This window comes from Pristis pectinata, chromosome 7 (genome assembly GCF_009764475.1).
Source record: "Pristis pectinata isolate sPriPec2 chromosome 7, sPriPec2.1.pri, whole genome shotgun sequence".
NCBI lineage: Eukaryota > Metazoa > Chordata > Chondrichthyes > Rhinopristiformes > Pristidae > Pristis > Pristis pectinata.
Window position 1 is genome coordinate 94928968 of NC_067411.1, and position 17623 is coordinate 94946590.

At 36.3% G+C, this 17623-nt stretch overlaps 1 protein-coding gene across 7 annotated transcripts in view; it reads left to right on the plus strand.

Moving 5' to 3' along the window:
* Nucleotides 1-17090, plus strand: part of fam172a (family with sequence similarity 172 member A) — a 365626-nt gene extending 348536 nt beyond the window's left edge. For 6 of the 7 annotated variants that reach the window (XM_052020321.1, XM_052020323.1, XM_052020320.1 and 3 more), the window contains exon 12: nucleotides 15906-17090. In XM_052020321.1, the coding sequence (XP_051876281.1) occupies nucleotides 15906-16057 (152 nt within the window). In that variant the 3' untranslated portion in view covers nucleotides 16058-17090. The remainder of the gene's footprint in view (nucleotides 1-15905) is intronic. The other variant, XM_052020326.1, reaches the window with a different exon arrangement.
* The last annotated feature ends 533 nt before the right edge of the window (nucleotides 17091-17623 follow it).

Sequence of the window (17623 nt, forward strand, 5' to 3'; positions counted from 1 at the left end):
CTGTCTGTGTGTATTTGGAGGGGAAGGTGTGGTGGTGGATGGAGATATTACTCTTGAAAGACATCAAGCAGCTTTGAACAATGGAAGTGTGGGTTTGGATGAATTGTTTCCTCAGGGGATTGAATGAGGTGAGTAGAATTCTTAGAAGTTGATTCATTTGTTTATTGTTTCAATAACTGAAGTTGAAATTCACACTAATACTCAAACCCAGTTCAGTAAATTGGCCAAATATTTTACATGCAAACCACAATACATTTCTTCTAAATGTTTAACCTGTGGATTAGGTGTTATGTAAGTGATCCCTATCCAGAAAGTTATTCTGTCAAGGTGATTTCTCTATTGCATTATGCATGGTAACATTAATTTCTGTAATGTCAAATTTAGGATGTTGGAGAAGAAGCCACTCTAAAGAAATTCACACCCAGATATTTAAGAATATAAATTGAAGAAATTTATCAAAAAGTTTTGTCTTAATTTTCCATCGATGAAGAGATTTTCATCTAAGTAATTGAAATTTGCTTACCGGAAGAAAAACAGTTTGCTGTTGTGTAAATATTATATAAGATAATTTTTACAGAAATGTAATTTATCTACTTCAGTTTTACTGCAAAAGGTTACCTAATTGAAAAATACATTTCAAACTCTTAACACGTGGAATTTTGGTGCGAAGGACAACATGTCTGATAATCTTGGTCAATGCAATCAACATTTTGTGACATTCACCTGCTGCATGCAAAGCCCCCCACAGCAGCAAGCACCACAACATTTGCACTTCATGGTATATTTGTTTTTTTGGAATGTATGAGCTACAACTTGATTTCATTGTTTCTTTATATTTGCTACTTGTTATTATATTAATTCCATTTTAAAATGCATAAGTCACTACTTTTCCTTTGCCTTTAAGTTGAAGAGGACCTTATTGTTATAAATCTAACTCTCCATGAGGTCTGCATTCATCTGATCCTTTGATACTGTCATTTTTATCTTTCTCACCACACTGTCTCCCTTAGCTGATCTGCCATTTTCTAATGTATTCCTGTTTTACTTGTATGATTGCTGCTGAGACAATCTTAGACCTGGCTGCCATTCTTTCACTTACAGAGAAAAGGACTGTCTCTGGTGCCTACTCTTCAGAAAAACTTGATTCATGTGTAAATTATCAGTTAGTCTTTATTTGTTCGGCCTGTGGAGAGTACACACACAGATAAAAGGCTCAGAGGGTCAGGGCTTAGTAGATGCATGTTTCTCTCGTGGCCAGAATGACAGTGTTAGCATTGTTGTCAAAGATTATCACAGAGACTGGAAGGCCCCATCATTATGTATTTGCAGTTAGATTATTTTTTCTAGACAATATCATTGTGGAAAAGCTGCACAAACCATACTGCATATTTGATATCCTAACAATAAAGTGGAATATTATTATTGATTTGGACTGTTTAAAATGTTTTTTTCCCTTTGGCTTGAAAACAGAATACTTCTCAGGAGTTTTCCCTCATTACCTCACTCATTAAAAAAATTCCACCAGTTCTTCCCCCCACAATGTCATGCCTTCATTTAACATAGCAGGAGAACAGTTTTGATGTCTGGCCACTGACCACTAGAGATGAGGTCCCAAATTACAGGACTAGGTCTGTCAGTTTTACTTCATCTAACATCCCCAACCTCCATGCAAACTTCTTTGGTTAAAAACAAGAAGACTGTCTATGTTATAGTCTGATACATAAAGTCAAAATTTCCCCCTTTATCCTAAGAATGCATCAACATATAAAAATGCCTGATTAAGGCTATAAGAACATCCAGTGTCTATCTCAAATGCAGAGCAGTATTGGGTAAAACTGCTGCTTGGATATTTTAGCAATGGCTTCTTCGTCCACCACCATCAAGTGGGAAATACGATCTTCTCTTAACCCACTGCTCTATTGCACTATCAACATGCTGTCAACTGCTTTTTGCTTTATTTTATAAATGCTTCCTATATCATGTTGAACATTACCAGAACATATTACTTTAAAAGCAATATTCACTGATATTAAAGTGGTCAGCAACCACAGAATGATATGTTGCTATCCTTATTGCCCTGCACATCCAGAAGCTTTGCTGGAGCAGTATGTTGCTCAGAGATTCACTACTGAAATGTACCTATTGTTCGGAAAGTAGCTGCATTTATGTGATAGGTGCCCTCTAAACTCACTAGGTTTGTCTGTTCCATTGTAATCATTCTTTCTTGGTGTGATGTCCAATTTACTGCCAACTTACTACCTCTCTGGGGTTGAAAATTAGCTTTTAAAAATGTTTACTTATTGTTCAACATTCATAAAAATGGATTTTATCTTACCTTTTTTCCCTTTCTGTTTCATCTTTTCTCGCTTCGTCCCATCTTACTTTCCCTATATTTCTCATTGTATTCATTGTTTCACATCAAATTAAATATTCTAAATTTCTGGTTCAGTTTCTGCACAACTAAATAGCAAGTCTTCAGTCTAATTGGCTAAGGAGGTACACAGTTTCTTGCCCTGTTCACACAAGTCCCAGATCCCCTGTAGAGGGCACTGGGTCAAATGACTTTCTAATTAAATAAATTCCAGTGCAGAATCCTGTAAAAGGTGTAATGAACAGCTGCCACCATCCGTTGCCATTGAGACCAAGATGTGGCTCAATGTGATGTAGTGAAATCTTTTCATCCAATGTGTCAGGATGGAATAAAATAATTAATAAATCTACATGTGCAAGATACTTATACATTATTTTATTATTCAACAAACATAGTTGAAATATAGTGTGCTACAAAAAAAGTGTATTGCTACGATATAGCCCAAAACTTACCAAGAAAAATGCTTTATATTTTGAACGTGAATTTGATAATATATGTTTTTTAACAATATAACAATTCTTGGGAATTATTAGTACAGGTTTTGTTTGAAACCTATTTTAGAAATAATAGCATTATAAGAAAAATATCATCATCATAATAAAATGCATTAAGATGTTTTTTTAAGGATCACAAGTGTTGACAGTCTGATATTTGCAAATGATTATTTAATCCAATTCCAAGAGTATGCATTTCATTAAACGTTATGCAAATTTGACATACTGATCCAGTAGTTTTGCCTTTGCAGCAGTACTTGCTAATGCACTTGAATTATTTAACCACTTTGGTGTTTGCCAGCTTTGCAGTTTCAAAACATTACTTAACAAATTCCTAATCAAGTTTTAACATGAAGATCCTATTTCATATACAGTGACTGAACCCAAATCGCACTGACCAACCAGTAAATTGAGCTTCGATCAGTTTCATCTTGAGAGCTGTTATATGTTCTGAACAACTCAAAGCTATTGTTAACATAATGAGTTGACAGCCCTTGACAGGCCAGATGACCTGCCTACCCAAAAATGTGAATGGTTTATTCAGAATATGACAAGATGACAAACTAAAGCCAGATTTAAGCATAGCTACAATCTTTCATTTATTAAATAAATCTTTGATTGGGACACATTAAATCATAATCTTGAGAAGTTTAGTTACTGCTAAAATGGTTATGCCTACACAGTTCAATTTTTCCTGACCTAGATCTTGTCAAAAAGAGTTATCGTTCTGTTTAATAATCACGTTCTTTTAGTGTGCATTTGAGATTCCTAGGTTCTGCGCATTCACTTCAGGAATTTAACTAAAAAATGAAATATAACCACCTCGACATCCATTGCTTCTTCCTGTGGAATACGAGCCCAACAGATGTATTTTTTCTTCGGCTATCTACTAAAGCACTAGTTAACTCCTTCACCTTTATTAAGTACTGAATGCTGTTGTCGTGAACACTGTTTATTCTAGTCTGCTTTAGAGACCAATTTAATGCAATAAATAAAGTGATAAATGTTGTTATCTTAACTAAAGAGATAGTTATAATCTTTTGCAGTTTCCATTAGCAATGCTCTAAAATGCAAATAAAAACATTAACGGAAATAGATGAACTTCCTTGTTTACAAAGTGTCCATCAACAACTTTCATTGTTGTACTGATCCCTTGAGTTAAGATAAAAGCATTTCTCATGCAGATATCTTAAAAAAAGGTCTCTTTATGCAGCATTGTTATCAAAGCAAAAATATCCCAAGACTTCATAGGTGCATTATCAAACAAATTAAATTCTTTCCAAGCCACGTGGTGGATATTAGGACAGATAGCCAATGGCTTAGTTAAAAAGGTAGGAAGAGAATTTCAGAGCTTAAAATCTTGGCAACTGAAGATGTGACCACCAATGGTGATGCAATTAAATTCAGAGAAGAGTAAAACAATCCAGAATTGGACAAGAACAGATATCTTAGTTATAGAACTGGAAGAGATTACAATGAAAGCAAAGGGCAGGTTCATAAAATTATTTATAAACAAGGTTTGAACCAAAGCATTCCTTAACAATGAGCTTGTATGGATCAGAAAGCAGCAGAAATGATGAGTGACCAGTACTTCTGGGAGATAGGATATGAGCAGCAGATTTAAGATGACATAAAGTTTAGATAGTGTTGTGAAAGGGAGGTATCCAAGAATATGTTGGAATAGTCAAGTCCAATGGATGAAAGGTTCAACAACAGATAAAATAAAGCAGAGTCTGACTCAGGATATGTTACAATGGTAAAAATGTGCACCCTTGGAGATGGCATTGCTGCAAAGTCCAAAATTCAACTCAAACAATTCAAGAGTCAAACAATGCCTAGTAGTAGCTAGAGAATGGGATGGAATCGATGATTGGGGAATTGAGATTCTGAAAGGGACTGAAGGCAGTGAATTCTTTCTTACTAATATTTCATTGGAGTAAGTTCTGTCTTCCAATCCTGGATGTTGAACAAACAGTCTGACAATTTCTAGACCAAGGAGCGTTCAGGATAGGTAGTGACAAGCTGAAGCTGGGTGCCATGAGCATAGATGAAGAAACCAATGCTGTGTTTTTGGATGGTCTTGCCAAAGGACAGCAAATTGATGAGAAACCAGAGGAACCATTGGGGATTACCAGAGTCAAAGGTGCATGTGTAGCAAGAGAAGCCATTGCTAGTATTGTGCTGGCCAAATAGAATGGAATAAGGCTTTTACAGTCCATCCAGCTGGGAGACAATATTGAGAGACTTGAGTTAGGTGAGACCAATTTGAGTTGGTGGGACCAATGCTACAGTTGATCTGTTTAAGACAAGATTTCTTTATTAGTCACATGTACATCAAAGCACACAGTAAAATGCACCTTTGTGGAGAGTGTTCTGGGGGCAGCCCGCAAGTGTCACCACGCTTCTGGCGCCAACATAGTATGCCCACAACTTCCTAACCTGTACGTCTTTGGAATGTGGGAGGAAACCGGAGCACCCGGAGGAAACCCACGCAGTCACGGGGAGAACATACAAACTCCTTACAGACAGCGGCCAGAATTGAACCCGGGTCGCTGGCGCTGTAATAGCGTTACGCTAACTGCTACACTACCGTGCCGCGGCCCCCACCCACCCATGCTACCGTGAGGGAAGTCAATTAGGATTTCCACTTCTAATCACTGGACAGCAACCATTGCTGGAAGAGCATATGTGAATAGGTCAGGCTTGACTAAAATGTCTCTTATAATCAAATGGCAGGTCAGTTTTCATTATAAATCCTTTCATGTGAATAATAACCAAATGAGTGCAGCACTGGAGGAGTATATTTTCCTGTGAAAGTGATCCTCAGTAAAGGTTCGGCAGTTTCAAGTGAGATAGAGAGAGGAGAAAGTTAATGACAAGTAATATATTTACTATAAGTATTTATATCTACCAACTGCAATAAACAGCTTTTTCTTAACAATTACTCAGGTGGCTTCCAATGAACCAAAACTCTGTGTCATTCGGGTTCAATTGTCAAATTAAAGGGCTTTTCCACATAGCAGCAAGTTGCTTTAACATCAGTTTGCACGGTGAAAGGATCACATGTTATAAACCCCCACCTTTTTGCCAAGTATTATTGATGAACATAAATGCAAAGACAAGGGTACGCAGGATGAACTTCCTTGTTGCTGCTTCCAGTTTGCTCTGGTAATTTTATCAGAAGTACAATGGAAAAAGCATTTGCCATACTTACACTGAAGTTCTTGGTTATTGAGATGGAACAGCTCCATGGAAGTTTAATGCTATCGTTTCTATGCTAGTCTCATTGTTGGCATTATAACAACAGACTGACTTTTCTCTTAAAGTAGTACTGCTTATAGGACACTTACTATATAGTTAAATTGTTTAGCTTTGCTTAATTATTATTTGTATTATTTATAATTTACTAAGAAATCCTTAATAAATCAGTTTTCCTAGCCTTTTTTTCCAGAGTGAATCAACTACTGAATGTTTATTTTCAAAATTCTTCACTAGAGAGTATACATAAAGAGTGAGGGGAAATGAGTCAATAAAGACCTGGGTTCATGTCCTTGGTCTGCTTCTCTCAGCCAAAGGAAGTTCCTTCATTTCATAGATGTAAGCATTCTCCTCAGCCAACAGATTGTAAACAATGCGCCTTTGGTAAGCCGTTTGATGAATTCAAAAATGCCCAAGGAACTGAATGACGCTTTTTACCTTTGGTGATGTCTTCCCTCTATCACCAATGTTGCCTTCTGCTGACACATTGATCTCAGTTTTTGCGAGAAGTTTTATTTTTGTCATTTCAGACACCCAGCAGCAGCTCTGTCAAAAATGGAGGGAAGCAGTAAAAACAAACTGAAATCCAAAGGATTGTATAATAATATTTGAAAATATCAATAAGTACTTGCTTCAATTTTACCCAGCATGACTGACTCATCAAAGATTGAATCAAGATTGTTTTACATAACTCTTTCTTATAAAAAGAAATGTAATTTATTTGGAATGGAAATTGTACCAGAGCAATGACTTTATAATTATACATTACTAGCAGGAAGTCTCACCCTCCAGCTCTGCATATCAATGCATTATATCAGCATTGAAATTAAACAACACGAATTGATGGAGACTAGACCACCCTCAATGTTCTGGTGTCTGGCCACCAAGTAAAGCTTCCTGCCTATATTCACATTTGGAAAATTATCCTGGAGGAGATTTATCTTTCTGCCTTATTAATTCCTCACTGATTTGCTTAGACGTAATTCCATGCAAGTTGTCTTCCCATGTTGAAAGTGGTGTAAATATTTTTGCTGTCCAGATCCTTTAATATACATCATTGTTTGGTTGCCCTTACATTTGAACATAAGAAATATGAGAAACAGTAAAAGTCCCTTGCATTCAGTAAACTTGAAATTGATACCATCTCATCCATTACCATTCTCACCATGTTCTCAAATCTTTCTTTCACATAAAACATCTCCAGTTATCTCTCAGATCCGTGTATTATTTCGGTTTCAATGGTATTTAGGTCAAATAAAGATAATAGCTGCATGACCATTAATTCAGACAAGAGTGGACATAAAATCATAGGTATGAATTGTAGCGCTCAATATAAGTGTGGAGTCCGAAACAATGGAGTAGAGTTCAGAGAGAGTTTACATACATCTGGCGCTGTTGTGGTAAATACATTATTAATTATCTCATTGAGATTAAATTTAAAGCATTGTATCTCTACCAATACCTATGGTATTTATTTTTCAGGTAGCTCAGCCTGAGTATATTAGTCATAAGCCTCTGAACTTAAAGTCTAGAAGATTTTTCTGTTTGGATGGACTGAAATTTAAAGCAATCATGTATCTGGTAGCAAGCTGATGAAATGGTCATGTGGTGGTTATGGTATTTAGCTTTTTTTGATTTCTCAGTATTTTTGTGCAAATCAATATTACCTAATATATTGGAGAATCCAAACTGCCCCACTAAATTATTGATCTTTTGGAAATGCTTGCAGCGCTACTATTGTGATAATAAACAAATATAGTCAGAAATTACTTCTGTTAATAGACAGAAGTAAATGCATTTCTGCGGTATTCCTCCACACATCATTTTAGTAGTCATGTTAATCGTTTATGCCATTGAAGTACAGGGCTAAGTATCATACAAATACATGAAATGTTTATCAAATAACATCAGTGACTGTAATTTCTAGACTCATGTTTACTGCCTTCACACATTTAAATTAGTTTCAATATATTTTAATGATTAAAATATTTTGGAAAGTTATCTAGCAAAATAGTAGGTAAATCAATGTTGTTAAGTGAGATGTGGACCCAGGCAAGTGATGTTTACTATAATCTGTGTACACTGTAATCCTCACTACAATCATTACTTGCATGTAAATAAATGAAGTAGAACTAACTAGAATCTGTTTCCACGAGATTACAAACCACGAGATTATGAAATCATATGTGTTATGCTTCTGATAACCAGGATCAGAAGGTGTCTGTGCACCAGCCGTTGATGCACATATGGCAGTAAATCCCTGATCATTAAATATAAAAATGTTTATAAACTATTTGAATTAAACAGGGCAGTAGACGTTGTCTATATGGACTTTAGTAAGGCATTTGACAAGGTCTAGGTTATGGCACATGGAATCCAAGGCAAGCTGGCTAATTGGATCCAGAGTTGGCTTGGTGATAGGAGACAGAGGGTCATGCTGGAAGGATATTTTTCTGACTGGAACAAAGGACATAGAGCAGTACAGCACAGGACCGGCCCTTCGGCCCGTGATGTTGTGCTGAACTAATTAAACCAATGACTCCTAATCAATCCAATCCCTCTTCCTCACACATTGACCATATCCCTCCCTTCTCTGCATATTCTTGTGCCTTTCTAAGAGTCTCTTAAACACTCCTATGCTATCTGCCTCCACCACCACCCCTGGCAGTGCATTCCAGGCACCCACCACTCTCTGTGTAAAATAAACTGACCTTGCACATCTCCTTTGTACTTTCCCCCTCTCACCTTAAATACATGCCCTCTAGTACTAGACATTCTGGGGAAAAGATACTGGCTGTCTACCCTATTTATGCCTTGCATAATTTTATAAACTTACATCAAATCTCCCCTCAGACTCTGCCATTCTAGAGAAAACAGCCCCAGCTTGTCCAACCTCTCCTCATAGCACATGTCCTCCAAACCAGGCAGCATCCTGGTAAATCTCCTCTGCACCCTCTCCAAAGCCTCCACATCCTTCCTGTAATGAGGCGACCAGAATTGAACGCAATACTCTAAATGTGGCCTAACCAGAGTTTTATAAAGCTGTAACATGACTTCCTGGCTCTTGAACTCAATGCCTGCGACCAGTGGTGTACTGCAAGGATCAGTGCTGGGAGCCTTGTTGTTTGTGGTGCCTATTAACAACTTGGATGTGAATGTAGGAGGTATGATTACTAAGTTTTCAGGTGACAGAAAGTCGGTGGCATTGTGGTTGCTTAAGGCTACAGTAGGATATAGATCAGATTGAAAGTTGGGCAGAGGTTTGGCAGATGCAGTTTAATCCCAACAACTTCCTTATTGCTTCACCATTTACTGCATATGTCCAATCCCTATTTGACAAGTCATATAGTGTTAGGACATATACAGTAAATGGTGAAGCACTAAGGAATGTTGATGAACAGAGGTATCTTGGGGTTGAAGTCCATAGTTCTCTGAAAACAGGAACATAGATAAATAGGGTGGTGAGGAAGGTATATGGTATGCTTGCCTTCATGGGTCAGGGAATAGAATATAAAAGTTGAGACCTTCTGTTGAAACTTTACAAAGCACTGGTTAGGCCAAACTTGGAGTATTGTGTACAGTTCTGGTCACCACACCATAGGAAAGACGTGGCAGCACCAGAGAGGGTGCAGAGGAGATTCACCAGGATGTTGCCTGGATTGAAGGACTGTAGCTATGGGGAGGGATTCGATATGCCGGTCATTTTCCCTGGACTGAAGGAGGCAGAGGGATAACCTGATGGAGGTATATATGTAAATTAGAATAGATATAGATAGGATGGATAGAATGGATCTTTTATCCCATGGTAAGGTTATCAAAATTAAGAGGGTGTAGATTTAAGATGGGAGATTTGGGTTTTAGAGGATATATGAGGGAAAGGTTTATAGATAGAGAATGGTTTATATATGGAGCTATATGGAGGATGTGGAATCAGATACGATCACCACGTTAAGGAGAAATTTCAGAATCATCTTTATTATCACCAACTTATATGTCATGAAATGTGTTGTTTTGCGGCAGCAGTACAGTGCAAAGACATAAAATTACTATAAATTACAAAATAAATAAATAATCCCCCAAAAAGAGGAATAACAAGGTAGTGTTCATGGGTTCATGGACCGTTCAGAAATCTGATGATGGAGGGGAAGAAGCTGTTCCTGAAATGTTGAGTGTGGGTCTTCAGGCTCCTGTACCTCCTCCCCGATGGTAGTAATGTAAAAAGGGCATGTCCCGGATGGTGAGGATCCTTCGTGATGGATGCCGGCATCTTGAGGCACCGCCTCTTGAAGATGTCCTCGATGGTGGGGACAATTGAGTAGGCTAGGCAAAGAAGGATATGGACCTAATGCAGGCAAATGAGATTAGTGTAAAAGGGCAAAAAGGTCCACATAGACATAGTGGGCTGAATTTCTGTACTGCACAACTCTATGACTTTATAAATCTAAACAATCTTTTTGCTCAGGTAAATTTGGCCAAAAATAGATGCTGCTAAATTTTTAATAATTGTTATTAACATAATATGCACAAGGCCATCAACAGAGTAAATTCATATGTTTTTCTTAAATCAGAAAAAGAAAAAAGTTTTCTCGAGAACTTTTTTAAAGTCTTTTAAGTGTTGCAAAATGATGAGTCAAAAGTAGGTCTAAATGTGATCATCTTTAACACAATGACTCTGTTCTATTTACGTGACTGCACCTCGTACATTCCAGACTTCTGGGAGAGATTTTTCACGGGGAATTCAGCTGCAGTGATCATGACTTGTTCCATATGAAACCATCTGCATGATGATTTACACCATCAGTTTACTACAGAGCTATGAAGGCCAAAGAAGCTTAAATGTTCTGCCCTACAGAAAATAAGCTAGGGAGCTTCAAATTGGATATAAATTATAAATAATGTGAATGAACTATGTAAGTTAAAGAATGATCACACTTTGAAAACTAGCAGAGATAAAATATGTAACTCTGGGTTGATTAACTCAGATATTATATTGAGATTGACTAAAGGCAGTGGCCAGTACTGTCCATAAAATCCTAAATGGTTGAACTGATCCTTCTCTTTTTCTTTTTCAGTACCGTTCATTAATATGGGTTAGCAAGAGGTCAATTTAATAACCAGAAGGTCAACACATGCACCATTGGTGTATGGATGTTTGTAGAACAGTAAAGTCATAAAAAAATGTAACCCTGAGGGTGGGTGACTTGAAACAGGAGGAAAAATATAGCATGCAAAGGTTTCTTTCTGAACCCACACACAGTTGATTTCACAGAAAGTGCTTAACCTAAAATCCATCTTTATGCAAATGCAACTGATAAAATTCTTGCAACATGATGCCTCGATATTAGGTTTTAGAGTGAAAGTCTACCTGCTACAGACTGTTTTGAAATATAATCTATATGTTTTAATAATTGTTTCCATGTAGCAATTTAGAAAAAAAATAAGTTGGGATCTTGCTTCCAACATAGTGAAATGAGCATCAATAAAGCAATGAGTGTTGCTGACCATTATTTTTAATGCCACTGTCTTTAAATAGCCTGTTATGTTTTTTTTAAACAATGCTACTCCTTCCACTTCTTCGTGTATAATTTGTTTTCACAGTCAGGTAATTTCTGTTCTGCAGAAATCTCCAGATGCAGAAGGGGCACAACTACTAGAAAGTACAAAACTCTTGCTGTAAAAAGTGTTTTCATATTTTAGTGAGTAACCATTTAAAGGCATTTTGCATCATCCAAAAGATTATGAAATACAAATATTTTCCAGAAATATGTGATAAAAGACAATGGTCTGTGGATCTCTGCATGTGTTAATTACCTCCAAATAATAAATATTAGAAAATTACCAACCAAACAAAATTTAGGAAAATAGTGAAAATAACTAAATAATGTATTTCACAAGGTACAAGAGTGCTTATGATATAGAAAAAACAATAACTTAAAACAACATAAAAAATAATTCCTGTTTTACTTAAATAAGTATTCAGTTTCACTTAAGTTTCAGTGAAATAATCTTCATCAAAATCAAAAGAGTTTTACATCTATGATATATTTTTTGTTAGAAGTTTCAAATGTGGAGCTTAAATAAATGTTGTGTAGGAATAGTATTTTTCTGGTTTACTGAAATTCATTAAAAATCTAAAATGACCCATTGTTACCTCTTTCAAAATTCAAAGTGTTTTATACAGAGGATAATGGATGCCCAAAAACGATTAGCAGCAGGCACTAATCTAACCCGCATGTTAAATGATATCAGACACCACAAAAGTATATCGTAGACAGTTGTTAATCATTGTCTGAATCCTCAGAATAAGTACATTTCCTTCTAGTCACGCTCAGGTATCTTTTTGAAATTCATATATTGTTCACTTTATGTAGTGGTTTTGTTTCATTTTAGGTTTAGATTGGCATTGGCAGTGACTTTCCTCCAATTCTTCTATATTCTATGTTACTGACGCATGATAATTATTCCTAATAAAGTAATTATTGTGAAATCATTTTTGTTAACCAATTAAGTGATCATATGCAGTTGATTGTGGAGATATTTTATTTGTACCTAGATGTATTACAGATATTTAGTACAGTAAGTCAAGGCATTAACAATCCTAAACTAATAGGATCATCGTATTTTATTTACCACTCCACACTTAATAATGTTCAGCGTAATTTTAACACTAGTATGTTAAATGTTTCTTTCTTGCAGCTTAGCTAGCCAATAAATATCACTGTCTTTTATTTTGACACTAAATATAATCTAATATAATATCTGAATAACTTCCCAGGCCAATATTCTTTCTGTGATCTAATCCCATGTATTGAAGGTGAGCACATGTTTGTACAAATCTTTCTGTCTGCTTCTGAAATTAAATTGTGTATTTTTAAAATGACTCCTTTACTAGTTTCTAGAGCCAAAAATCAACAGCAGGAAAGAGGCCATCAACCTGTCACTGGATCTCAATACTGCCTTTGAACTAGCCATCAGTTAGTGTGTGGGAATGGATCCTCTGATTTTCCAAATGTCCTCCCTTTTCCAGTCCTGAGTGGGGAGTGTACAACCTCTGATTCTTTCCATTAGTAAAGTTAAGATGAAGAGCTCAGCAAATTTGACCACATGGCAACATTTGGTGGTATTTAAAAGCAGTAAATGTTAACAGCAATTTGTTTAGCAGGCTTATTGTCTTGGTTTTGCTTAAATCCATTACTTCTGCCCTGGTAGTTAACATTACTCAATCATTGTGTAATTTCTTTTTGATTCATATTTCTGTAATGCAGCATCAATAGATTTTTTTTAATGTCATGTACTTGTCAGTTTTATACAACACCTTTCCTGTTGTTTCTTTCTTGATGTGCTGTGCATCTTTAGCTTCATACTTACCAGTGACATGTGGTGTGTTTTTGGTTCAACAAACTATTGGATAGATCTTGGTCTGACTAGTGAATTGATCATGCAGATGAATCACTGGGAGAACCTGCTTTGATTTTTCAAGCACTGAGTCCCTGACGTGTACATCCTGTATCACACCTGTAAGCGATAGACAGAATCACTTGCTGCAGCTAAGTGACACTTGTCTAGCATTTTGCCAAGCCAGACCGTATTTAGTCCAGCATCTGCTCACAAGAATTGACCCACATCACATTGCCTTGGTCCAGTTTTTTACAACCTTAATTGATAGGGCAACTTGATTTGTCACTCCCCAAACATGGCACGTCAGACACTATTACAACCTACAGATAGTTGACCTTCAGCCTGAGCACTGTATTTTAACCAGAATGGCCAATCTGAACAGTATCTTCAATGAGAAATGTTCCTGTAAAACTGAATGTTATCATAATCAGAAGCCAGCATTTGCTTTTCCTTCACTCACAGGATGTAAATGTCACAGGCAATGCCATCATTTATTATCCAACCCTAATTGCTCCTGAACTGAGAAGGCAATTTTAGAAGCAATCAGATTGATGGGCCTGGAGTCACATTTAGTCCAGACCTGCTAAGGATGGCAGATTACCATCCCTGAAGGGCGTTGGCGGACCAGATGAGTTCATTGAAAATACAGCAATTTTGTGTTTACCTTTACTGCAAGCAGCTTGTATTAAATTCCTGACTTATTACTTAATTTATATTTCCACATCTATGATGAAATTCAAATTCATGACTCAGGATCAATAGTCCAGAACACCGACAGATAGTCAGGTAACTTAACCGCTATACCTGTACATCGCTAAGAGGAGTACAGTTCGTTTGTTAAAATTAGTGCTGTTGACAGTTAAATGGTTGAAGATATTAATGCCATTAAGTTAAAGAAAACTTTCCTTTTTTCCTTTCAAAATATTCACAAACGCACAAAATGTAGCCAAACCTGCCACCTTGCAAACAGTGCTGTAACGGTGCTTAGATCTGATGACAGTTCTTGCCTTTAGCAGCCTGGATGCTTATTTTTTTCAAAGAGCAAAGTCAGTGAACACCTATTGCCATTGGGGAAAGCACTTTCTGATCTCAGCTATAGCCTTTTATCTTAGGCTGCCTCTTATAATTTCTAAAAATCAAAACTTTTTTCTTTTTTTAAAATTACAAGTTGTGCTTTTATTTTCACTGGTATGGTGAATTAAAACCAGATGGGCAGGGATATCCACTGCTACAGAAATAAGGCACAGAATCACATTATTATTTTTTTTAAATAGTGGAATGCCAATAAATACACAGCTAGTTTTCCTGTAAATGTGGTGCTTCATCAGGATTACACTTGGACCAGGATTTCTGTAAACTACAGATAAAAATAGTCAATTTGCTAATCTTTGTGTCACAGCCCATTTAATCATTCATTTGGCAATTCATAATAAACAAAACAGAAAACAGTTATGAAAATCCTTTGTTTTACACAAAAGTAATTAGACTTTGAGAATGTGCTTCTGTCTCTAGATGAAACTTGGATGTGTAATGGCCAAATTTCATGTGCAAGCATTAAAAGCTGATAATTACAAGACATTTTATGCTTGAATCAGGATTTTGTGTTTCACAGTTATTCTTGGACAAGGAATCTAAGGATGAAAGGAAAATGGTTTATTCTACTTTAGTTCTGCATTTGCTGTGCACTTTTGTTTGAATAAGGCACATGGAGTCGAGTGTAAAACAATTCACACACAAAAGGGCTGTGTATCAATTAAGCTATGTGGTCTTGTGAAATAGGCAGACTGAAATGGGAGTTCCACTGACATCTCCCCCCAGCATTGACTCGGTAAGCCATTTCAAATCCAAGAATTCATCAAGGTCACTTGGTAATATCCAATGACACCATTCATAGAGCATGTTGCTGTTTTTATTTGGAATCCCTTGCATCCTTATGTTGAGTACAGTTACAAAATGTGGCTCCATTTCTGAATTGGCTTGATGTGCTAACATCTTTCAAAGCACTTTTAAGTTTTCAGACTAGGCCAGCCTGCTGCAAAATTAGCAATTGGATCTTCACATCACTAATATGTTTCAGACACATCTGGTTCTGAGAACCAACTTGCAGTGGTTGTTTAAATCTGTGTAAGATGCTCCAAAAGGAATTGTAGACTTTTAGATTGGATATATTTTATCCAGAATAGTTATTTCTATATGGATTGCAATTAAGTGTACATTTTTGTTAAAAAGGAACACTACTAGTATGTCATATAATGCTGTTCTTTTAATACCTGGTCCTTATATGATTTTATTTTCCATATCAAAACAAGATTACTTGTATGTTACAGTATCGCATAAACCATAGATATAGATATTAACTGTATTCCTTTTTCACTCATTTCTAGGTACAGAACGGCATGAGCTAACTTCCTGGAAGAGTTTTAATTCTATTTTCAAGTATTTTACTCACGCTTTAGAGGCACAGAACGCTGAAACAAAATCTAAGCCAACGGTGATAACAAGAAGCTCCAACCGAAAGAAAAGTGAAGAATTATGAAGCAAAATACTATTTTCCTGCATTTGTTTTTGCTCTGGCAGCCCCTCAATCCCTCATTAGATTGTTTTCTTTTTGGAGCAAAGGGTCATGGTGTATACATCTAAATAGCATTTTGCATTATTTCTAGATGAGTGCAACTGTCAAAGCAATATGGGTTTGCCGGTTGTGTTTCCTGTGGTCCCGAGCTCAGATTTGGTGCCACCGATCGGTGCGCAGATTAAGAGTGACAGCAGTTCTGCACAGTGCAGCACAGAGCGGCTCTAATTGCCCTGACACAGCCCTGCACTGAGCTAATGCCATGGGGCTATTGGCTTCCCCCACGTCCTAATGCCTGCCAACTATTCTTCATTAAAGAGACAGCTTCTCTTTTGTCGGCCTATGTACAGCAGCCTTTAAAATAGCCAGAAATCACAGCTACTCAACATTTTCCTTTCACGTACTCAGGCCTTGTCATAATTTTCAAGGGATTTCAAATGCATTTAAGTCGCTAAAGATGACAGTTGTTTTTGGTGATGCCAGCTGTCACTTTTTGCCTCTGCTTAAAAGTAACTTGATATTACTGAAGCTGTGTGTTTGTTTTTCAAAATAAATCAGAAGTACTTCTTAAAGCTCAAGGATGTTTAAGGATATGTTGGGTAAATTGGAATCACTGTGAATTTTTGTCAGTTGGCCAACATAAACTGAAGCTATTTTTCTCATAAAAAACACAGTAATTAGATCAAATCTAAATCCAGAGGTCTGTACCCAACATATGATCTGATTAATATCTACTGATACATTATGTTGCACCTTTTAAGTGACTAGCTGAATTTTTAAAACTAGATTGAAGACTGGACAGTACAAACAAGGGAGCCACGATAGCATATTTTCTCAAAATATTCAAAGAACATGATATGTTTGAAAGACCACTTCAAATGTTTTTGCTCTATGCTTGTTATAATGTTTACACTTTCTTGCTTTTAACCATTTGCTGTGTACTTCCTTTTAAAAATTAACTTTTAAACCTTTTACTGCAAAAAATATATTGATACTTTAAGACAAATGAAATGTGCACTGTCATTCTTGTTTTAAGTGATATTTCATTGTCCTTTTCAATTAACTGCAGCTCATAACTGAATTAAAAAAAGATACCATAATAGCTCAAATATTACAGTAAAAATAAAATTGCTTCCTAAGGAAGTAATGTTACAAACTGCAAGAACACAATAAATTGCATGTTAATGCAAGTTTAGTTCCTGCTTCATCATCTGAACTGGAAGTTCATTTTTCAGTTTTACACTTTGCTAGTTTTTGCTCGCAGAGCTGTGATTCATTGGCTATCGAGTAGCTTGGGGATTCTGCTAAAATCTAGGACACACCAAATTGTAAAATTTGACTAATGTAAAGTGTGTTTTAGGACCAGCTTATGAAAATCCTTGGAGTAATTACTCATTACCTTGTTTGATCATTTGAAAATTGGAGCTTTTTGCAGTGCTTTAGAACATGATCTAATACAAAAGAGGGAATAGATTATTTAGAATATTCAATTTCCTGTTATGCATTGCATAGATTCAAGGCAGAAGAACA